Here is a 25,419-nt window from a genome sequence, read left to right on the forward strand (position 1 = left end):
TGGATGTTTCTTTTATTTATTTTTTATCTGCTTACTGCAGATGGTAATGTTGGCAGTTTGTGTTCCTACAACTCAAAAATGGTGGACTAATTTTCATTTTTACTTAACAGTCATTAAGTGTAACTAGATATATGATAATTTAAAAATATCATATATTATTATATACCACTTTCTTTAGTCTAATATCTTTTAACTTATATCAATTGTGATAGTGAGTAAAACAAAATGAAAAAAAGATTTTAAATGTATATATATATATATATATACAAATATATTTATTTATTTATATTTCAGGGTTTTTTATTAATATTGTGCACAATAAATGGTTATAAAAATGAAAAAAAAAAAGGCTTACAACCCAGTTGTAAGACTTTCCAGTCATGTGGCTTTTTTCTGACACAGATTACACACCCAACTTAATTAAAAATATTTATCATCTTATTTAAACACAATATTTTTGGCTTATTTAATTCAATGATTCTAACTAAAGTGTGCGTGCATACTGTATTTCATTCATGCAGGTGTGGCGTTACTAGTAGCCACTTTAAATATTATTCATGTATTTAATTCTACTGCTCACCTGTGATGTCACAATGTAGCAGACGACTACAGCAGTAGTCTGGCTGCCAAGTGGGATGTGGGGTGTGTAAGAGGGGGGTGGCTGGGTTAATACCCCACTTTGATGGAGAACAAGTTGTGGATCCAATGAGATGCTAATAGAAAAAAAATTGCAATGAAAATGACCCACTGGACTTCCTTCTACAGCGTTTCAAAATTATTACTATATTTTGGACTGGGGTTACAATTTAGCAAATAAATTCTTTACAAAAGTAGTTTATTAATATTCACACAATTATAAAAAAATATATATAACCTTAATTATGCAAAATCTGGAGACAATTTTGTTTTCCTCTTGTATCTCCCACCTCCTGACCTTTTGAATTGAAAGTTTAATAGCATCAATGCCCCAACTACAGAAATACTATAGCCAAGTTTGGTGAGAATTGGTCAAGTAGTTCTGGAGATAAGACGATTTGCACACCAACATACATTTTGTAATGGAGATTTCGATGCCATTTTTATGTTTTCTGGGGTCCTTAGGGGTCAATTCTTCAAGATTTGATGAAAACTAGATATGCCCAATTTTGACCAATCACCCTTCTATATAGCTAAAGTTGCTATATAGACAGAAAGTAAAAATATTTAATTTATTAGAAATAAATTATGATTGTATTAACACAATTTGCTGTTCCACAACAAATTATTAATGGAACTGTAATGAAACATTTTCCTTCAAATGGTCCAGGAAAATCATTGTGAATATTTATGGTACTTTCCCCAAACATAGTAATATGTAAGAATCAGGAAGTTGCTTCACTTGCAAAATTTACATGACATTTGTTTCTATTTTACATTAATCTTTGTCCACCATACATAAAATCTTGTGAGCATTCTTATTGCAGCTATTCTTACATCCTATATGTAGCATTTAAAGTATTTCTCACATGTACAGAATATGGAATATAATTGTGTTTTCCATACTAAAGTTTTCTGCTAAAAATTAAAATTGCCTTTACAAACATCAACAAAATTCCTGAATCACAGTTTAAAATGAAATTACTCTGTATAACATTTTATTAGTTTCAACAACTTCTTTTTAGGCTGACTTTTTTTAAGTACTAGTAAATTAAAAAGGCATATATGTAAAATCTATTGCCCATAATAATATTAGATGGTTTTTTAGAGGATTAACAACAAAATACTGTATTAGGGAAGAATCATAACAGCAAAATTGAGAAAAAAACAAATTAATTATAATGAGAAATAGGTCAGATATTTTCATTGCAACATGACAACTTAATAGTTTGTACTGCAAAGATCCCTCTGCAAAGGGATATTTGGTAACAGAATAATTTAAATCAAGGTATTGAAAATCCAGTAATCACATATTTACACAAATATTAACATGTTCATGCATAAGTGTGTATATAATATTATATGAAATATAAACCACCAAAACACAGTAATTATTTATATTACATTTACCACATTTATTTCCAACAATTAGTTTTCGCAACAACCTGCACCTTCAGTTGGTATGAAATTCTATATCTATTACTTTAAAAGATATTTTTAAACTTTTTTGTCATTTTATTTGAAATTATGTTTTATATTTTGAATAATATAATGAGTATATATATAAATTTTGCTATCCAGTATGGTGTAATCTTTAAAACATATATTTTCCTTTGTTCTGATGTCATTATTGCCAACTTTTATGCTGTATTTTTATTATGTTTTTAATTAAATCATCTTCAAATGTGATCTGGTGGTTCATTATTTTAATTTTTTGTTTATATTTAAAAATGTAATATTTCTCCAGTATATTAATTTTTTTTTTATCATACAAATCTCCAAAATTTCTAAGTTATTTTTGCAATCTCTAATGCTGTGTTTGCATTCTAATGCATGGTTAGCTACATTAGATATACCTCATTTTACTTTCTTGTACGAAGGAAAGAAAGTAATTTTTCACTAAAAAAAAGTGAAAAATTTTGGTTTCCAGATTTCAACAGAAATATCCATTTTGACTAGTTTCAGTGTGACGTCTGTATGTATGTATGTATTTAATTAATAAACATCAAATTATCTTATACAAAAGATAAGTAGATGATATTCTAATAATATATTATCAACAATATAATAATGAAGAGGACATAATAATCAAAGAGATAAACTCTTTAAACAATTATATTAAATTTACTTTAAGCAGGGAAAATAATAATAATAGCACTGATTACTTGGATATAAAATTTAACAAAAATTTTAATAATAAAATTGATGTTGATGTACATAGAAAAACAACCAAACAAGACACTGTAATTCATTTTAACGCTTTTCATCAATAGAATCACAAAATAGCATCTTTTAATTTATTGATTTACAGAGCAGTAAAATACTATAATATAAAACTAAAGAATAAATAACATTAAACATATTGCATTAAATAACGGTTACGATGCAAACTTAGTAGATAAATTATATACCAAAATAAAAAACAAAATACACATAAAGGACAAAATAAAACTAATAAATAATACTATAGAAGAATATGCTAAAATAGAATATAATATAAATTATAACAGGTTTAATAAAATATTTAAAACATTTAAATTAAAAACAGCATATACAACTAATAATAAATAATAACGATCCATAATATAAGAATAAGGAAAACAATAAAATATCATAATAAATACAATCTAAAAAAACAAAGACTATATTATCTTAAATGTGATAATTGTGATTTGAAATATATTGGTATGACAAATAGTTCATTCTTAATTAGATGTAAAGAACACATCAATTGTATAAATAATAATTATAAGGATCGAATTAACTTTGTTAAACACATTATAGAGAATGGACATAATTACAATCTAAATTAATTTTTTGAAATATTGGAATACACTAACATTCATAAAACTAGTATATTGGAGAAATTTACTTTATTATATATATATATATATATATATATATATCTGAACAAATCAGATTTGATAATGATATTTTATTCAAGCAAATTATACATTAATTATTAGGTTGTCCAACTGATTCAATTTATATTGGCACAACAGTTGTAAACATGACGTTTTTCTTTTAATGTTGACTTATTTAACTATTAACATTCAACTGTTATGAACATAATTTTTATTTTCATTTTAATTCCCATTTATAAAAATTTATATGCACAACTATAAAATTCATAATCAGTAATCGCTGATGATGGAGGAATAATCCAAAAGTGCTTGGATAGTCAATATCCACAATTGTTAGTAAGTGGATACTTTATTTTTATATAAAGTAGGTATGTATCTCGCATAACTCAAAAACGATTGGCTGTAGTAAGTTGAAACTTTGGATTTAGGACTGCTGTTAACATCTAGTTGTGCACCTCCACTTTTGATTGCAATCGACTGAACAAAAGTATCCAAAAAATTCAAAAATCCAAAAGGTTTGAATTTTGGACTTTTTCTTAACTGCAACAATAAGCCCTCATTGAGAGCTTTTCAACAATACATCATAAGTTGTACTTATTTTCATTGGTTCCAAAGTTATAGCTAAATAAAATTTTAATTAATGAAATATTTGGATCTTAAAGGGACGGTACATCAGTTCGAATCAGACTTCATCTCCTTTTCTTTTTTTAAAATTTAAATAGAAGTACAATCTTATAGCAACTAGGATTTCCTTAAATATGTTGTTCATGATGCACCTACTGTAAGAAGATGTGTCCAATGACCTGAATTACCATGTTGTTACTGGCTAGAAAGTGTAAACAATGATGACATATCGTATCTAATATATAATATCTGTGTGTTGTATGTGTGTGTTTATGTTTTATGTGTACTATATATATATATATATAGATGTAAATGTAGTATAATAATTAGTCTATAGAGTAGTGTTAGAAGTTTAAGAGCATATGAGGAAAATGTAAATATATTTATATAAATACAGGGTCATTCACAATAATAATATACAGAGTCATTCACGGGAACCAGATGTTTTTAAAGTAAACATAAAAAATTGAATATTTACTTTAAATAAGTTTTATTGGTACTGAAACACTTGTTAAATCAAAGCATTTGTTACTTACTCATGAACGAAAAATTATGTCCGGCAAGTGATGTCCATTTTGGGCAATACATTGTTGTAGCCTTTCACAGTAACTGGCCTCAATTCTTTGCAGCATGTCTACATCAATCTGGGTGACGTGTGACAAATTGCGATCTTTAGGTCCTCCAATGTACGCGGTTTATTGCCGTACACACGAGATTTCAGAAACCCCCACAGAAAAATTCACAACTACTCAAGTCGGGGGACTAAGGGGGCCAAGGAATGTCGCCATATCTGGAAACGATCCGTCCGGAAACAAGTTACGGAGAACAGCCATCATTGCCCTCGCTGTAGCTCCATCCTGCTGAAAATCAATTCCCCGGTTTCGTAACTCAGGGATGAAAAACGTATTCAACATCGCAATGTAACGATCAGCTGTTACAGTTACGGCAGCGTCATTTTCTTTAAAAAAAATATGGTCCAATAACACCCACCTTTCCTATTGCACACCAGACAGTCACCTTTGGGCTATGAAGTGGTCTCTCGTGAAGCTGATGTGGGTTTCTTTCTGCCCAATACCGGCAATTCTGTTTGTTGAAAATGGGCTTCGTCACTCATTAACAATAACAAATTTTCATTTTCTTCAAAAATGGTAAGCATTTGTCGACAAAATTGTAATCGCTGCGTGAAATCTTGCTCGTTTAACTGCTGCACGACGGCTATCTTGTAAGGATGGAAATGCAGGTCTGTATGCAGAATTCGTCTTACCGTACTTGTGTTCATTTGAAGCGCTGCTGAATGCCTCTGAATAGAGCGCCGTGGGCTTCTGACAATGGCTTCCCTTACTCGTTCTATGTTCTCCGGAGTGCTAGCAGTTCGTCGGGGACCCGGTGGTTTTTTCTTCAATATTGAATCACTTGTTCGAAGGTTGTTTACCCATCGCAATATTGTGTTACGAGAAGGGACACTTGCATTACGATGGATATTAAACTGACGGCGGAAATCTCACTAAACTGGAGTTACGGATACGTCATTTCGCACAAAACTGTCATACGCGTACAGGCATTGGTCTGCGTCCACGGCTCCACCTCAACGACTAAAATGTAAATGCTATGAACAAAGGAAACGTCAGACACCAGCCACGTGCCCTTCCCACCACGAACGCTATAAATATCGTAATACATCATTTTAATACAAGAAATGGTCAGTTATGATCAAATAAATAAATTATAATGAATGGCCGGTTGTGGTTTGATTATGATAAAAGAATGGGTATGAGTTTTTACTGGGAGATGATTTAATATTCAAGGAAGTGGTTAAAATCTTCAAAAAAGGCATTACCTGGTGTGAGACAAGAATAAGCCAAATTGATGAAATTTGAATATGTGCCTTTCCTGCAGTTTTCAAACAAAAATTTATAACAGGTTTATAGAGTTGATAATGTGGGCAAACAGCTGACTTCTTTCACCTACTCAGTTTAACCAAAACATTTGAATAAATTTATTATATACTATGTATTTGCACACACCATCATGCAATATGTTTTATTTACCATTTATTAAAATTAAATTAAATTTAATAAGCAATGAAGCAAGCTTTGATTTTTTCAAACATTAGTGTAGGTACTAGTTATTGAAAACCTTCAATGAACACACTGGCATGACTGAACAGCAGAGGGTTTGTCAGCTGAGCATTGGCTACTTCCTTTTTCTGTTTAGCCTACAGAACCACTACAAAGTGTTACTTCAGAGGATAATATGTATGAATGTACATGAAGTGTAGTCTCATATGTCTCAGGTCAACCATTCCTGAAACGTGTGGTTAATTGAAACCCAATCATCAAAGAACACCGGTACCTATCATCTAGTATTCAAATCTGTATAAAAGTAACTGCCTTTACTAGAAACCTTATAACTCTCGACTTCGAAATCAACTGATTTGCAATGACAAGTTTACCAATAGACCAACCCTGTGGGTGAGCATTGGCTACTGTATAAGAGGTGTGTACTATGGTATCATGAGGGAGTCTGTTACTACTGTTTATAGATGTTTTTGTTAAGAGTACAATGTGATCCTCCTTATAAAGACCCTATTAAACATTAGTATCAGGAGTTTAAGGATACAGGAAGTGTAGTACACTAAAAAGGTACTGGAAGACCTGTCTCAGAGAAAATTGTACATCGAGTAAGAGAAACTTTTCAGAGAAAATAAATTTACTTGTTGTGGGAGTTTAGAACTGGGAATACTGCAATTGACAACTGTGTAGGTCCTCCTACATAAGCGTCTAAAACTTAATGAAATATTAATTAATAAACCTCTTTAATACTGTTTCTGTCACCACTCTGTTAGATTCTAATTAACTACACATCCTGGCCTGACAATCCATATAACAAGATAGGTTATCTCTCAAGGTGGATTTTTCAAGCTCAGCTTCAATTGGGGAATGTGGTGAATACAAAAAAAAATCCCTGGTCAGGTACTACTGTATAATATTTCAGTATATGTAACTGAATTTTAAACTTTTCTTTGTGACATGACTAGTCCCAATATTCATCACTGTAAATATCATAATGGCTGAAATTGAAAAGTAACTCTGTGCTTGTTTGATGATTGAAATGTATGCTTTGTTATTTATTTTTTTATATACCACACTCTCAGAGCCATATGTTACATCGGTGGTATTGTATTAAATAAGACATACACTAATGTAGGTAATGAGTATTTTATTCTATTGCTCAACACAACAATTTCTACAAAAACATTAAAACATAAGATTACTGATAAAGTAAGTTGGATATTCTTGTACCTACCTTTATTAATGTAAAATAATCTATGACTTTAAAGTAACCTATGATTAACGCTAAAACCACTTTAACCAGACTAACTTTATTCACTTACAAAGTAACTTCAGATTGTTGTCCACTTATGGTTGTTTTTTATGAAATGAATTATTTTGCATGGGAATCTGACAAGCCTAACCAGGGTTAACATAGAATCTTCTGGATTAAAAGTAGAGTTGCTTCCACTTTGGCCATGAAGTGGTAGCTGAGTTCCTGTAACTTAAGTAATTAATACAAAAATAATTGATGTTTTATTAAATAAAAATATTATGGCTTGTACATCAGCTGGTCTAATGTTAAATTTCCATTAATGAATGTATTGCATTTTTTAATCTATTACTTCATTTCTATCTTTCTCACTTAACTACATGAAAAACATTTCAAATTTGATAAAAATTATGAGCTGTAAAAGGTACTACAATTTTGGATATTATAAGAATATGGTTATAGTACATAAAAAACGACTGCTTAAAAAACAGAGCAAGATATACTGGTTACAACAATATATTTTTTTTTGTAATTAATTATGTTCCTTCACTTATAACAATGATAACACAATGTTGAAATAATTTACATAAAAATATATATTATGGTAAAATATAATTTACATTTTACTATAAACATTTCTAATTAAAAGTTGAGCATCACCTTCCATTATAGTTACTTTTTGTTGATGGGAGAAAATAGTATAATTACAAGTAACAAGTCTCTTAACTTCAGCTACTTCAACTGTTACAGTAACTGTCTGATTAACATAGCATGGATGTGGAAATCTCATTTTTTGTTTTACAACCAAAGAACCAGGACCAGGTAGTCTGGTTCCCATAACATATGAAACTAACATATTTAGATAAGCACCATGAAATATCTTTGGTTCATTAATGTGTAACGGATTAACATCACCAGAAATCTCGGTAAAAACATCTAAATCTCTGTCAGTAATAGTTTTATCCACTTCTACTTTATCACCAACTTTAAAATGTTTGTGGATAATCCCATCAACCTTTCCAATCGTTTTTATACTTCTGTACTGAAGAAAAGATGGCAATAATCTGTTTGAACTTTTAGAAGTTATTACACTCATTATGAGCTCGGTACTCTAAAAACCAGGTTGTGTTTATCTAGTACTAAATACACAATTTTAAAATAAAACAGCTTGTTCATTTTTATAATTAAACTGATTACAATATGAGTACATTTTATACATCTCACTTTCAGAGTAACACAAATCTGTTAGTCACAAACTTTCAACCCAGCACTAATAGTTAATTAACGAGGAACTTTAAAATAATAAGTATTATTAATTAACATTGACACCTAACCTCTACTTGTAAGTAACGTTGTGAACCGTTCTTACACAACTCTGATCAATTGAACTGATCTTTCAGTGAACTGTTTCACTGAAGTTTCTTTCAGTGTACATTTTTCTGTTTAGCCTCCGAAACCACCGCAAGGTATTATTTCAGAGGATGATGTGTATGAATGTAAATGAAGTGTAGTCCTGTACAGTCTCAGGTCGACCATACCTGAGATGTGGCGTTAACTGAAACCCAACCACCAAAGAACACCGGTATCCACGATCTAGTATTCAAATACGTATAAAAGTAACTGGTTTTACTAGGATATGAACCTTAGAACTCTCGACTTCAAGAACTGTGGAATCCGATCAACGTTATTCGTGACTCCTTCTTAATCTATATCTGCTGTGCGGAAGATTCTGTAATAAGTTGCCAAAGTAACTTTTTTATATGAATCCTACGAGAATGCTACATATCCTCTAGAAAATTTGTCTGGCTGGTTTTCAATAAGATTGCTTCATCACTTATTTAATTATTTTTTACATAATATTTATTTTAATACTCAGAAACGATATGTATATATATATATATATATATATATATTTTTACACATAATTTGATTTAATCATTTTTAATGCAAACCTTATTTTGTTTTAAAGTCATTCTAAACACATAACCGAACTGTTAATATTATGAAACATTTGGAGGTTACGATTTATTAATCATCGATTTAGCTAAATAAAAAATTACATTTCAAATATTTCTTCCTACTTTTTTAGTATTATTTGTTTGTTAATAGAGAAAATTAAAAGTGGCTCGTAATCAAATTGAATCGCTCCAACTATTTCCTCCATAAACCGGTTGTTAGTTTGATACAAAATAAAGATGCTGTATCTGTATCAAGTGTATGATACTTATGTTCACAGAAATGTCATTTTATACACTTCAAAAATGACTGTCTAATTGTATTTTTATTAAAAATATAAATACATTTATTTATACATTGAACTAAACTTCTGAAATTACTATAGTGGGTATCTTTTAGTGGTACTTAAAGTAACGTGCCAAAAAGAGAAATTAGATATTTTTGATTAAATATATCTATTTTACACTTTCTGTGGATGCAACATTTTATTTAGCTGGGCAACATGTGTGTCTGCTATGTTCATTTTCATTTGTAAATAACTTTAAAAAAAGGCTATTGGCAATAAGTTCAGAGACTTGGTACAACATTCTGAAAGCCCACTCTATTTCTTTTACCTTCCTAATACTTTCTCTTTTTTTTTTTAAAGAAAAAGTACTAATGGTGGTCTTCTTCGAGACCACCATTAGTACTTTTTCTGAATGAAAGTAGTGTGTGAAAATGCCATGCCTGACTGGTATTTGAACCCGGTACCTCAGGATGAAAGGCCAAGACGCTATTTTTAATGCCTTACTCATACTCTTTTGTATCTTGATACTATGATGAAATGCCATCTTCTAAAATGGCATTCCAGTCTTCCATTACTATTAGTATAAACATCTGCTTTTATATGTTTTAATAGATCATCTATTTCTTCACGAACCCTTTCTATCTTTTCATTCGTTTGTTGAAGAAACTGGCATATACGTTTGTATTGTTGTTCTAGACATGGGCTTTGACTCTGCTCAGACTAAAATAATTATTTAATTTGGTTATAAGAACCTATTCTTTAACTTATTAAAGGAGCTAATGAAAGTTTTTTGTACCTGTATTTTCTACATTAATAGGCCTTCAGACCATTATAGAAAGTTTTTGTCTGTCCCACTTCAGTGGTCTGGGACAAAAATATTTTTTTAATAAAAAAAATTATTTTAAATTTAAATCCATTTTGCAAGTTACCCATGCATTTAAAATGTAAAATTCTTTATTTTTTGATAGCTCTTACTCTTTAGTATTTCTTTAGATTTGAATTGTAGCTAGTATTTTTGTACTTTTTAAACAATTTTACAAAATTATTTTTTTAGATTTATTATTTACAACTTAGGGATTATTTTCTTAAAAATTAATTTTACCCAAATGCTTCCCCTTGAGTATGGGAGCCTCAAAATGAAAAAGGCTTTCATTCATTTTTCAAGAGCACAAAACAATAGTCCTACCGTTCAACTTTTATTAAGCCCCCCACAAGTACAGAAATAATCAATTTTTTTGCATTTCTTTAACTGTGTCATAAAATTATGAATAAATATTTTTACTTGAAAAAAAAATTATTATTTTGGCTACTGTTTCCAACTAAAAGGAATTATTTTATTATAAAGATACAAACAGAGCTTAAAATGATTGAGTTGAAAAAATCTCTTTGGCTAAAAATAAATTGCATAACTTTGCTGCCATAGCTGAGAAAATTATGCAAATCATTACTTAATTGTGTATACATTCCACAGTACTTTTATTGCACTAAAAATTTATATCTATTTTGAAGAGCAGTTTTCCTGAATTAATTTTTGCTTGAATCTACAAATTTTTGTTAGATGTCTATTCAAATTATTGATATTAAAAACAAACTAAAATATTGATATTAAACAAATTATAATTGGGATTCAAAATAAAAAAATCCATTTCAGCTGGAAGGTTGAGGTAGATTTCACCATTGCTAAGTAGGGGATAAAAAAGATTTCTTCCTTAAAGTTAAGAAAAATTTGGAATTTACTCAATATGACAATGGTTGCATGTGAAAAAATTTTCACATATTTAGTATATGACAAGCCCCATCTTATAATTCGAGGAACATTTGGTCTTCAGTTGCTGAAAGGGTTGGTCATATCAAAAATTGTTTCAGTCAAAAGTTTTAGGTAATGTTTAGAGGCCTAACAACCACTTTAAACCGATTCAATGCTGTGCCTATTAAGGGAGGTATAATCCTTTTTTGCCTTTGAAATCCCATTTTTTCAATGATTTTGGAACGAGTTGTTTTTAAGGAACAATTTAAAAGTGATTGGTACAGAATTGCAGCAGTTATCATGTCCACAAGAAAGTAAATATATTTATAAACTTTTGAGCTGTTGGTGGTTTTGGAATGGGGGATGTGAAATGTGAAGATATGTCAAAATTTTCCAGAAGTTGAATCATGGTACCCATTACAATAGGTAGCTTTCTTATGAAATCTACCTAAAAAGTATAAAAAAATTATAAGAATCAAACATAAATTTATAAAAAACCAATATATTTAAATTTAAAAAAAATACAAATACTGATAATTTTTTTTTTTAAATAAAAGTTTTAATCTTTTTGTTTTTGACAATATACACAACATATATCTGATTTCATGTTAATTTATCACTATTATCAAGAATATGATACTGAGATGGTGATTCCCAGGCACTCCAAGTATAATTGAATAAAGCAGGATTGGCAGCAGAATCTAGGAGAGATGGTAACTGTGGTACCACTGTTTTATTCTCCACGCTGTAAATATCTCGCATGTACATTGTTAATAAATTTTGTCTGTAACAAACAGAATTTTTCATATATAATTCATAATTTGCAAAACGATTTTTTTTTTAATATATTATCTGAAATTATATCTGCATCTGTGATGGAACCTTAGACTTTTATATTTAATCTTATTTTCAAAAAATATTAGATGTGTTACCTATCTAATTTTATTCACTCAAGTTACAGGTTATGTTTTTTGTTTCTTACAAATACAAACAGCAACTGCTGAAATACATTTTTCTGTGGTAATGGCCATGATTGTACTGTTAAAATATATATAATTGGTGTAAAACATAGATTAAAAATTCAGAAACTAATGGAATATTCCTATTATAGATAAGAGTAAAGAAATTAAAATGGATAATATCAAAAAATCTAAAGAAAATTTAACTTAATTTGTGGTATTTTTCAACTACATTTTAATTTTCACTTCATTTCCTGTTTTAACAGTTTGTTCCTCTCAAATTTATACTCTCATTTAAAAAACAAAGATGATAAATGATATTTGGAGATTCATTTTTGGTTTATCAGTTTATTGAATAAAGATTTAACTGAACAAACATTTAGCATAACTTCAAGGTTCAATCAGTGGTTTTTTACTTTCTTTATAATTAGTTTGTTTTTTATTATCATTCACTTGAACAATTTGGTGCACTTTTCTATTTCTTTCCATTATAGGCTAGTTAATATAGATCAATATATTTATTATAATTAAGATTTTCAATGCTTTAATTTATTATGTATTGTTATTTGTCTCCAGTTAAATTTCTACATTGTACTCTTCCTACTGAAGATATCATCCACAAAGCTTAATCTATTCTGAATTTTCTACTAAAAATTTACCTCAAGTAAGTAATAGGGCAATAATATGTCCTATTTGACATAGGGTAATTTATAGCTCAATTCTAACTTAGAGCAGTTAGAATTGAGGTATACGTTAAGAAATATGTAATACACTTATAAGATAATATACTTTTATCAATAGATATGATAAATATAAGCTTTATGATAAACACAGGGTTGTGAATGCTTTTTATAAAAGTTTCTTACATCTCCTCTTTTAGACTAACTTTCAAGACTCCTAAATTTAACTGTAAATCCTATTCACATCATCTTTAGTGCAATTATCATTAATATAATGGAAAATATGCAGAAGTGTTCAATAACAAAAACAAGATAAACTATTATAAATGACAAAAATTTATGATCCAAAATCTAAGGTGGGCTGAAATGATAATATTTTCAAATTAACCTGTGAAAGGTCTTAGAAATCTGCAATATATATCCACCATTCAGGAAAATTGTAAAACTAAACCTTTTATATTTTAACTAAAAATATTAAATGATTTAAAAAAAATTCTAAACAATAAAAATTTGTTTTAAATACATACGATTCAGATATATCAGTTTGTTCACATGGATCACTGTCAAGATCAAATAAACATATATCTTCACATTCACTTAATGTTTTTGCTGGTGTACAAACAATTGTTGCTTCATTACGTAATGATTTGATGATGGTATCATTCACTTGTTTATCTGTCACTTGTTTGATAGCTTTATTAGCTTTGCTTGAGAGAACATCATCTACATTATAAGGTTTTGTCAATGAAGATTCTTCTAAATATTGGATGTTATTTATTGCTTTATTAGGTGGTTTACCTAAAAAAAAAAAAAAAAACAGAAGGATGTCACATATATTTATGGATAAATAAAAGACTTTTTGGATGAGGACCTATTAGGTGATGGAACCAATTTGTTATATGTGATCTAACATGAAACAGCAGTCCCTTCTGAAAAGCACAAAGCTACAGAATGGACCAAATAAAACCAGCCCCAAGAAATAAAAATTTAAAAATGAAAAGCAAAATAATATTAAATTACTTACATTTATTGATTCTCAGTTAGAATGATTGTGAAAAACATTGTGAAAAATTCACAATGTTTAAACAGCCATTAAGAATGGCTCTATAGAAAAAAAAATTTCCTATAATAGAATGGCATTAGTGAAAAGGAAGATGGAAATGTTTTGATATCTTAAGACTGTAAAAATAAAACTTTTTTCTAATTATTTTTTCTGATATATTTATAATTAATTTTCCAGGGTACAGAGGTGCCATAACCTTATGATTATAGGTGACCTGATATAAGACACAAGTCACTCTTACAAAATTATATATCTATTCTTAAAAAATATTTATTCACTTCTAATAAATGACTTCTACAAGTCATGAATATATTGCACATCAGTGTCCCAAACCCACTAAAATTCAGGAGGTGTCAGTCACATAGGTGTGTAACACCTTCATTCTGTGCTCCACAGTAACTAGCTCTATAGTAAATAATATTTTTAGAGAAAGCAATTTTAACTAATGCCATTTGTTTCTCAAGTGCTTTTCAAATAACACAGATGAAATAAGATTGACTTAACATAAATTTTAAAGTATTAAATTAACAGCCCTCTCTGTTAAAGCAAAGGATTAATTATTATAATGCCTCTACTCATTAGGGAATTCATTTTTAAAAATTCTTTCTTAATTGCTTAAATTGTTCTATTCTTTCTAAGTTATTTTGATAACCATTGTATTTACTCACGTAGAAATTGTGAATTTTTATTACGAGAATGCAAAGAATCTGAATATAAGTATAAAATACTTATTTCACACTATTTGGAAATATTTTTTCATAGAAGTATTGAGTTTAGGTACCTAAACTCACTGCTGCAGAAATTATATGCAGAAATAGTTTCGTGTGGTTATAGGTTTACTACTAAATAAGCACCTGAAAACATTTATCAATGTTTAAGCAGGTAAATATTCTATATTTTACTCTGCACCTCGACTTGTAAGCTAATGAATATTTGTGAGACGACCAAGGACATATAATCATATAGATTTTGTACTGTTTATAATGTTACACTCAGGAAGTTAATGTTCAACATGCTGTTTGGCAAGTAAGTGATCGTCTTACTTTTCACACCTTGTCTTTCCCACTTATGTTACAAAGAAGGCTCCTGAAATTAAGAAAACATGCTCTAAAGTACTTTACGTCATAGCACACAACACAGCAACACAAAATACTACTGTCAGTGTAGCCCTAGTGATTAAAAGATGAAGTTTCCTTGCTGGTACATTTTTTCTGTGCAAACTTATTTTCAAAAATGAAAGTTAAGTATTTTCTCATCTAGAAATAAAGGCTAAAAAAGAAAATACATAAATTTTGATTTGAGAATATGCTCACAAAGGCAATTGTACTTAAAAACACATTTCATAAAAAAATTGTGCTTATGAGTGTAACTAATGCAGTTTACAAATGCACGCGCGCACACACACACACACACACACACACACACATATACACAATTGACAAATAGTTGCTTGTTTTGTGTTTTTCCTGGGAAAAACAATTTTGTGGATTTGAGGACAATCAGACTGCTTATCTCGATCAATACCTTACATTCTACTGCAAAGGGCTTTTTATATTAATAATAGTAACAATAATAGTAAAAATAATATTAAATCTGTCAAAATTATTTAAATTAATTTTAAACCAGACATATTTTTATCATACCTACTATAATTTTGTACGTTCCTACAGTTCCACATTCTTTGTTATCTTTTCTAACAACTATAGCACCATAATTATTTATTTCATTAATATTTATTACAACTTGCTTTCGAGGTGATGGTTTATTTTTTGTAATGCTTGGCCACATATTTATTCCATCCAGTTCTTTATTCAGGTTACTTTCATTGCCTCCTAGAAAATAAGAATTTTGTGTGAAATGTATTTACTGTGAATTATTTAAATAATTTTGCTTTTTAAATACTTTCATGATAGTGAAATAGTATAGTGATTAAATAGTAATTAAGTGATTTTGATAGTAAGTGATTAAATAGTTTTTAATCACTTTCATGTTAGTGATTTAAACTGAAATAATATCACAGCATGAATCCAGTTATAAAGATTCTTTTAAATGGTCTAGAATGCATTTTGTTTTAACCTGTGGTTACCAAAAATAAATTACAGATTGTAATCTATTCAGGTTTGGTTAAAAATAGATTACTTTATAGTCTATTTTTGATAAACAAACAAAAGTTTTGTGTCAAATCTGTGACGTTATTATAGTATTTTAACTGATTTTGCAATCATTTCCTGCATTTAGTAGAGATATGATTCACTGTTTAGAATAGCTTTGTATGAAATGATTTTTTATATTCTGAGGATAATTTTTCATGTTATTATTTGGACAAAAGAAGAATGAGCAGTTTATTGCTGCTATCCCTTATTATTTGTTTTGTCACTGACGTGTTTAGATCTGAGTCAAGATTTGTAAAATTTGAGATCTCTTCTATAAGTTCTTATATAATCTCTATATTTTAAATGTAGTGAATACAATTTTTAAAATGTAATATTTAAAAAGTTATTACTTTTAAAATACAATACTTTTTTTTGCTAATCTTGTGCTTCTGTTTTGCAGTAGTAAAAATCTTAACCTGTTTGTGTTTAGAACAATACCTTTTATTATTTCTTTAATATTTAAAAAAAAAACACTTATACATTTTTTGTGATTTTTGTTTTCTTTGTCTTTGGACATCAATTTTTAATCATTCAGTTAATAAGAACCATCTGTACTTTCTCATGCAACTCTTGTTGGTTCTTGGGGTAAAGTTGTTTCTTGGGGTATTGCATAAGTACATTTACTTTCCTAGAGTAACAAATATTTTTTAAAAGATCATAGAGAATTTATGAATTAAAAGGTTTAAATTAACATTTAAAGGTTTAATAACCACAAACCGTCACTGGCAAATAAAACCAAGGAACCAGTAGCATAACATTTTAATTTGTGTAGGTCTTGATCTGTTAACCTTTTAAATAGAGCAGAGAATAATATAATTGTAAACTTCTATGTTATTATAGGATTATCTGCTGACACATCTTTACTTAAATCATTTAAATCAAAAGATGATTTTAACACTGAATTAAATTATGAATATTTAATTGCCAGATATTTAACTATCAATATTTAAGAGGCTGTTTTATTTTTGAATTTGTTATTTTACAAATTTACCAATTATCTCACCTGAAATCATTGTTTTATAATATTTTCACAAATACAAGCTGAACAGCCATGAAAAAAAAGCCCATTTTTTTATTGTAATTGTATACAGATACAAGATATTTTAAATACTAACATTTTTTTTGAAAATTTATTTTGAGGAAGTGGTATCTTAGAATAATATTAAAATAAGGGAACTTGGTATGTAAACCAAAATAAATTCTAATTTGGTATGTTTCAAATATATAATAATCATTTCAGAAAAAGAAATGTGTGGTTTAAAAAAATTATTATATTAAAATTTTTTTACCTGCTGCTGTGTATAATGTTGGTAGCCAGTCTGTTACATGCATCAGTTGTTTTGAAACACGTGATGATTTTTTAATTTGTGTACTCCAAACAACAGCTGCAGTCCTAACACCTCCTTCCCATAATGTGGCTTTTTCCTATAAAGATATTATTAACACCTTTTCATAAAAATAATTATAAATCTCCCTTTGAAGTATTCATATGTAAACACAGAAAATATACAGTATACAGAGTAAGAAAAAGAAAATATATTAAATATTGAGATAAAAACTTTTGAAAGGTAATTGAAGACTGAAACCGGGCTGCAGGGAATTATAGACAAGAAAAGATGAAAAGAAAAGGCCATATATACTCAATTTTCATTTATGAAATAGTGATTTTAGCAGGTTATTATACCACTGAAATTATTTCAACATCAGTACTCTCAACAAATTTTTGTTGGCAGTAGTTTAAAGTGTTACTAATACACTGTAGTTGCTAATACTATAAAAAAGAATATGGATGTTCACTTGTAATTTGTTAAATACTGGTATGTTCCAGTTTGCGTTTTCTATCTTAGTAGTTAGATTTATTACTTGTAGCTCAGATTTTAAAACATGAATAATATTTTGTTTTCTTCATATATTAGTAGTTGATCATTGAATATCAATGAATGGTACTGATTATAATTGAGCATAATTGTTGTAAGACTAACCTCTTCTGCATGCAGTTACTCCATTCTGCAGTATTTCTCTTAATTCTCTATAAAGTTGTCTCATTAAGTCTAAATAATTCCAATTTCTTTTTTTTGTTTCTATTTTCCTTTTTTATGGTTTATTTTTTAAATTTAATTCTGTTGTGATTGAGGAATAATTTTAAAACAAAGAATTTCTATTTGAGTATAACAACTTTCATCTGCTTATATCTAGTATATTCAGTCACTTTTTTAGTTGGTATCAAGCTAATCCTTCTCAAATCAATCATTGTTAATTATCTCAGCAATAAAAAGTTTTAAAATGAAAACACTTGTTCACTAAAAAAAAGAAAATTATACAAATATTTTGTACACGTGATGAAGGTTTAACAGAAATAATATGTTATATCGAACAAAGATTAAATTGTTAAACAAACATTTAAAGTTACTTGTTGGAAAGACCTTTTTTGCAAGATAAGTTGAAAGAGAGAATAGGCTGTTTAAATGAGATATGCAAGAAAATGTTTGAAAATTGTTTAGGATGAGCTACAGAAAAAAATAAGTAGAGAAGTAGAGTGAAAAGTTGAACAGTTATATTGCAGTTGAATATAAGTTGACTTTATTTTGAGGAAAAATGTAATTTGTACCATTAGAAGGTAAAATAATAGAAATCAAAATAATCTGAAAAGGAGTGGAATCCACAAAGGATTACAAGAAATGATTAGAAATAAAACTTTGATCAGAAATAAAAGAGAACATCACACTCTTGTGTCAGGAATCTGTCTCACAATTGTTTTTAAATCTATAATTCTTTATTATTTGAACAAAGGAAAAAAAAAGCATTTGAGCAGAAAATTGAACAATTATGTAAAAAAAAAACATAAAAATAAGGTCTCATATTGTTGAATTGAGAACAGTATATTCAGTGTTTAATTTTAAACCATAATAATAATAAACCATTTAATAATTTTAAGTATCGTTGAATGTAACTAAAATTCTAAAGTAGAAATACCAATTTTAAAAGTTACCAAAATTGCATTATAGGATATGTGTTTTTTATTAAGTAACTAACAAATTTTATTTATGAAAATACATTCTTGATAATTGTAAATAATATAGTTTTAAATGTATGCTTAAGTAAATATGGTTTATAAGCATATATATTTGACAAATTTACAGATAGCATTCTTATCAATAATATTTTTATGGAGACAGTTGAAATGTAGGAAAAACAAAATATTTTTCAAGTCAGGTGATACCTATACGAAGAAGGCAGGGAAAAAGGAAATTTCTAAGATCACAATGAAGGGAAAGAAGAAATAATGCTTTACTCATGTTTATTCACTGCAGCTAATAAACCATCATCCATAAAATAGGAATTCTAGTTTCTTTTTACTGTTACAATCTATTAACTTTTTGTTAGTAAAATGACATCTCATTATGATTTTGTTTAGTAATATGAAGTCACTTCCATCCCAATGGATTTTTAATATTTATTGTAGAAGAAGAGGGCAAATTTAAAATGTTTTTAAAAAGTAATTTTTTGTGTAAATGTTCCAAATAATGTCACTAGACGAGTTTTTTTAATGTTTTATACACAATCATAATTTTAATTTTTTATGTATTTTAGGGGTGTCCTAATCCCCCTGACTTTTCTCATATTAGATCCCTGTTCACTAGTTTCTCTTGAAAGTTTAACACTTTTGTTTTAAGTACGTATCTTATTTTAATTAGATAAGATTTTTGATGGTATGTTTATGAATATTTTCATACTTACTCCTCTAAATGGTTGGTTGGAACCCCAGTTTTTAAAAGTACCTGATAAAGGAGCACCATTATCTGATAAAAACACAACTATGCTATTTGACAGCATCTCATTTTGTTGCAATGCACTCAACACTTGACCAACTGAGTCATCTAGTTTAGACACCATGGCTGAAAAAAATGTTCATACTTGTATGTAAAAACGAATACATTAATAAAAAATTGAATTAACAAATAAATGTAGAGGAATAATTAATTAAAAGGTAATATTTAAGGAAAATTAAATAAATTTATTTATTATATTACTTTTACAAACTTATTAGTTCTAAAGTTACTGACATGAATGTTTGACTTCCAAGGAGGAAAATAGGCTAAATAGAAAATAAGGCTTGTTGGTTAGTGTGATAATTTGTATCTGCTCTAGATCAATTGATCTCAGTTTAGATTCCTGCCAAAATATGGTTAATATATTATAATTTTCCTTGTTATTCCATCTTAACATGTGTAGTAATGTTAGGATTTCAATACATGATCACCATAAATATAATAGTTTGTAGCAAGATTTTTGAAATTTTAACAAGGAGGACCACCTCAGTACTTTTTTGATAAATCAATCCAGTTAGTGTATAGAAATGTTTACTAATTAGTTAAATGAAAAAAAAATTAACTGATCAATTGAATCTTCTTACCTGCATATGTCCTTCGATTTGGGTTAGGAATATGTTTAAATTTATCTATAGTCTCTTGAGGTGCTTCAAGCCACTTTCCTTCATTACCAGCATGAACAGCAAGATGCCCTAAATAGAGAAATAGTGGTTTTTCCTTATTGTGATTATTAATCACATTTACTGCCTCCTCTGTAAAGATATCTGTTGCATATTTTCCCTGATATTCCCATACAGTTGTGTAATTCCTTTTAAAATCATAGCCTGCATATGAAGAGTGTTCTAACTGTGAAAAATTTAATTTAAGAATTAATATTTAAACATTAAATTCATTTATACATACATATACATATTACATTATACATATACATATTTATATACATACATATATACAATTTTTTTTTAGTTCGAATTGTATGGCATAAATATGGCATACAAATACATACAATTATATATAGGAGTAAATATGAATGATATCATAGTATATGATATGTTAGATTTTAAAAACATTATTAACAGATATGACAAAAATATTTGCAATCACACAATTTTTATTTATTTTTTTCATCTTTTCTGACCGCATAGGACTGACTTTAGTAAGTCCATTATCAAAGTTTCTTCGAAGGGACTATTCGAGCCTTGGAGTCCTCCCGATACTTTTTCATATGTTCTGAACTCCATGCTCTTTCTGTTGTTGAAAATGTGTTGTGATTGTTTTTGTTCTTGATTTTTTCGTTTAATTTTATCTTATCTGTGGTGTCTTCTGGTGTAAGGCCAATTTCCTTCATATCCTCTCTTATTTCCCTAATCCATTTGTCTTGATATTTTTCCAGTCGAGATTGTACTGTACCAGCTGTTTTAGAAGTCTTGAATTTTTCATGATGGGTCCAAAGATCTCCTATTTACGCATGTTATCTATCAGTGATGGATTCTAAATCTTTATAAAGGACTTTGTTGGGCACAATCCACAATTGTCCATATTTCTGATACTTTTTGTTGATGCAAGTTCTTCCAATTCTTCTTTCAATTTTCTGGAGTTTGTTGGTCTTTGATTGTTTGTTCAGGTGGAAGAGAATTTCTGCTGTATATGTGGCTTCTGGTTTTATAACTGTGTCATAATGTCTTATTTTTGTATTTATGTATAGACATTTTTTATAGTAGGTATACCAGGTTGATTTTGTGCTTTAGCTAGTTTTTTTTTGTTTGAATTGAGATTTTTTTGTTTAGGTTGTTTGTTATTATTTCTCCAAGATATTTAAATTGGGTTACGTTTTTGACTTTATTACTATTTATGTTTATTTCTTTCAATTGTGTTGTATTTTTGGCATAATTTCTGTCTTTTCAAATGATATTTTGAGGTTTATTTGCAGTGTTTTGAAGTTCTAATATCTGTGTTTTAGCTTCATCAATTTTGTCTACTAGCAGTGCAAAGTCGTTGGCGAAACCAAGGCAGTTTGTTTTGTATTTTTGGCCTATTTTTATTTTTGGGGGCATTTTTTGGACCATTCTCTCATTACCATTACTGAGTGCAGGTAGTAGTGGTGAAACTCCATCACCTTGGTGCAGTCCTATCTTGATCTCAAATGGTTCCAAGAGTTTGCTTCTGAATTTAACTTTTGACTTAATGTTTGTGAAGATCAGTTTTATCATGTTTATTAAGTTGGGATATAGTCCGATGTATGTTAGAATTTTTAGTAGGATTCTCTGTGGACGCAATCTTATACTTTCTTGATGTCTACAAATGTTATCACCACGTCTCTGCATCTTTTTCTGTTGTAATCCATTACTTGTTTGAGGCTCATAATTTGGTCTGGATCACTCCTGAAGGGTCTGAAACCTCCCTGGTATTCTACTAGTTCTTTCTCGAGTTGTAAACCGATTCTGTTGAGGATGATTCTTGAAAGAATTTTGTATGTTGTATCTAGGAGTGAGATTCCCCTGTAGTTGTTTCTGTTTTGCCTGCTTTATGTGTACCAGGTGGATAAGGGCTGTCCAATGTTTTGGTGGTTCTTCTTTGATCCAAATGTTGATAAGGGCAATTTTTGCTGGTCTTCCTGCATGTTTCCAGATCTCTATAAAGGTCTGATCTTCTGCTGCTTTGTAATTCTTCATCTCACCCAGTGCTTGGTAGACTTCTCTTGTTTTTTTTTTTGGGGGGGGGGTGAAAAACGCCTGCGCATTATCATTGCCCAGAATTTTTTTCAATAAAAAATAAAATAAAATAAAGCTAATCTAAAATATGAATAAAACTTACAACTAATATCACAGATAAAATCTAAAATAAAACCAAAAGTGAATAGAATTTAACAAAGTCCGAGATGGGTGTAAAGGGCCCATTCTCAGATAACAAAAAGACTAAAAAGAAAACTAAAAACCATAAAAGACCTAACATAAAAATTAAAACTAGGTTAAAAACTAAAATAACAAAGTTAAATAAAACTTAAAACTAATATAAATTATATAATAAAAAATTAAAACTAAGTTAAAAAAAAAATTAAAAAAGTGAAATAAAACTAATATCACAGATGGAGTCTTTAAAACATAAAAGCTAAAATAATAAAAAAAGAAACTATATAAAATTTAACAAATTTCGATAGGGAGTGTAAAAGGCTCCCTACTCGGATAATAAAATCAAAAACACAGAACCAAAAAAATTAAAAGTAAAATAAAAAAAAATAAAAAATAAAAACAAACTTATTAAAAACTCTTCCAGCATAAAAAATATACACGACAACATTAATTTTTTTGTATTAACCAAGTACTACGCAAAAATAGAAACATCTGGTTTAAAATTTCATTATCATTGTACAAGACACCATAGATGTTTCTGGGTAGATTAAATTTACAACACAACATCGCATAACATATGCAATCTATGAGTGTGTGGGAGTTCTCTTATTGTGGGAGAGTTGATGTTTTCTGGTGGTGTTGTTTTTGAGGTGCTGGTGTCATCAGTTTATAACTAAGTATGTTGAAGGATAAAGATTATAAACAATCAATTTAAAACAAAAGGAATTTGAATATGACTTTTTAATTTTTCTTGTAACTGCTACTTTATGACAGCTGATGATAGACTATGGTTTGAAATTGTTACCTTTAGAATTAATGTAAGTTCATATTCAAATTAACCTTTACATAAATGTAAATTTTTAAAGAAAAACTAATGGTGCTTTTACAAAATTGAGCTTTACTAAATGATCAGATTTGCAGATGATCTTGCACTGGTAGGCAATAAAGGGAAACAATTACATGATACTCACTCCAATTAATACAGTTTTTGCAGGTAAATTGTGGTATGAAATAAATAGAAAACAACAAAAATTAAGAGGTGTACACAGGATAGGAACAAGAAGACTGAAGTATGGCTTTGGATGAACAATTAATGCAGGTTCATTACATTGAATGCTTGCAGAGTTATATAAAAATGGATGACAAATACACAACAGAGATTGAATGTGAAATCGCATGAGCTAAAGAAGAATAAAAAGAGAAGTTTGTTGACTTCTAAGAATATTAGTCTGAATACTAGGATGCACTTCACTAAAAGTTTAATCTAGAATATTTGTATTGCATAGAATCAAAATTTAGAATTAGAAGAAATCAGAAAAGTGCATATAATAAAGATATCCTATAATATGAATGAGATTGTAAATCTTTAATTTCCCCGTATATAATATATATATATATATATATATACGGGGAATATATATATATATATATATATATATATATCAAAGACAAAAGAATAAAAACAGTTTCCCACTAAGAGTACAGAATTCAATAATGCTTCTTATTGTTTTTTGTAATAGCGCTTTTGAAGGTTTCCCTCATCATCAGTTAAACTTTTTCTTTTAAAAAATCACACATTAAATTCAGAACATTAAAATTATAAACATATAAAAATATGTAGTCATAAATATTAAAAACTGTAAAATTAAAAAAAAAAATTGTTATGCAATTTTTTAGCCGCACATACAGTACTGTACTTAAATTATTTGAATTTATTTAAATTATATAAATATGTTGCTATCTAAGGTGGTTTTGATAAGAAAGTTGTAATCAAATTCTATCTGTACATTAATCAAATTAAACTTTTGTCTATATCTGTATATATAATATTTTTTTAAATATTTAATTTTTTATTGTTATTGTCACAACCTTTTACAATTTCTACTACATGTAAATTTGTATCTGAATCGGTGATTGAATGTTCATTGATTATTAAATAATGTGCAAGATTGGAGAAATATATATTGTTGTTTTTATAAAATCTAAAATGTTCTACAAACCTTGACCTAAATGATCTACTACTTTTCCCAATATAAATTTTGTTACAATCATTGCATGTAATTTTATAGATACCACACAAATTATTAGGATCATTATCATCATTATGAATTTTTAAATGTTTTATTATATGATTGTATGATCTATTTTATATTTTTAATTATTGTAAATGTTAACCATGTTTTCAATAATGTTGTTAGTATAGGAATATTTTATATAAATATTTTCATCAACACTTTTATTATTTATAGGTATCAATGTTGTTTCATTATTCGATTTTAATTTCTGTTTTTTATAAATATTATCAATTAATGTCGTGTTATATCCATTTTATATATATATTTATATTATATTTTATTCCATTAAATAGAATTAAATAGAATGCATTATTGATTAAAAATGTATTTCATGATCTTTTGCATGAATTTTCAGTTTACAAGTTTTTATTTT

The 25,419-nt window shown here is 28.3% G+C and overlaps 2 protein-coding genes across 4 annotated transcripts in view; both read right to left on the bottom strand.

The window, feature by feature from the left end:
* Positions 1 to 7,948: 7,948 nt before the first annotated feature.
* Positions 7,949 to 8,818, bottom strand: LOC142319541 (hydroxyacyl-thioester dehydratase type 2, mitochondrial-like). Its single transcript, XM_075356928.1, has one exon. It carries the CDS (start codon positions 8,542 to 8,544, stop codon positions 8,065 to 8,067), a length of 480 nt encoding a protein of 159 aa, XP_075213043.1. The 5' UTR covers positions 8,545 to 8,818; the 3' UTR covers positions 7,949 to 8,064.
* A 3,156-nt stretch (positions 8,819 to 11,974) lies between these two features.
* Positions 11,975 to 25,419, bottom strand: part of LOC142319542 (arylsulfatase B-like) — a 49,991-nt gene continuing 36,546 nt past the window's right edge. For all 3 annotated transcript variants that reach the window (XM_075356930.1, XM_075356932.1, XM_075356929.1), the window contains 6 exons: positions 20,707 to 20,968; positions 20,031 to 20,188; positions 17,582 to 17,717; positions 15,783 to 15,971; positions 13,604 to 13,874; positions 11,975 to 12,221 (listed from right to left, as the gene is read on the bottom strand). In XM_075356930.1, the coding sequence (XP_075213045.1) occupies positions 12,041 to 12,221; positions 13,604 to 13,874; positions 15,783 to 15,971; positions 17,582 to 17,717; positions 20,031 to 20,188; positions 20,707 to 20,968 (1,197 nt within the window). In that variant the 3' untranslated portion in view covers positions 11,975 to 12,040. The remainder of the gene's footprint in view (positions 12,222 to 13,603; positions 13,875 to 15,782; positions 15,972 to 17,581; positions 17,718 to 20,030; positions 20,189 to 20,706; positions 20,969 to 25,419) is intronic.

This window comes from Lycorma delicatula, chromosome 2 (assembly GCF_047948215.1).
Source record: "Lycorma delicatula isolate Av1 chromosome 2, ASM4794821v1, whole genome shotgun sequence".
NCBI lineage: Eukaryota > Metazoa > Arthropoda > Insecta > Hemiptera > Fulgoridae > Lycorma > Lycorma delicatula.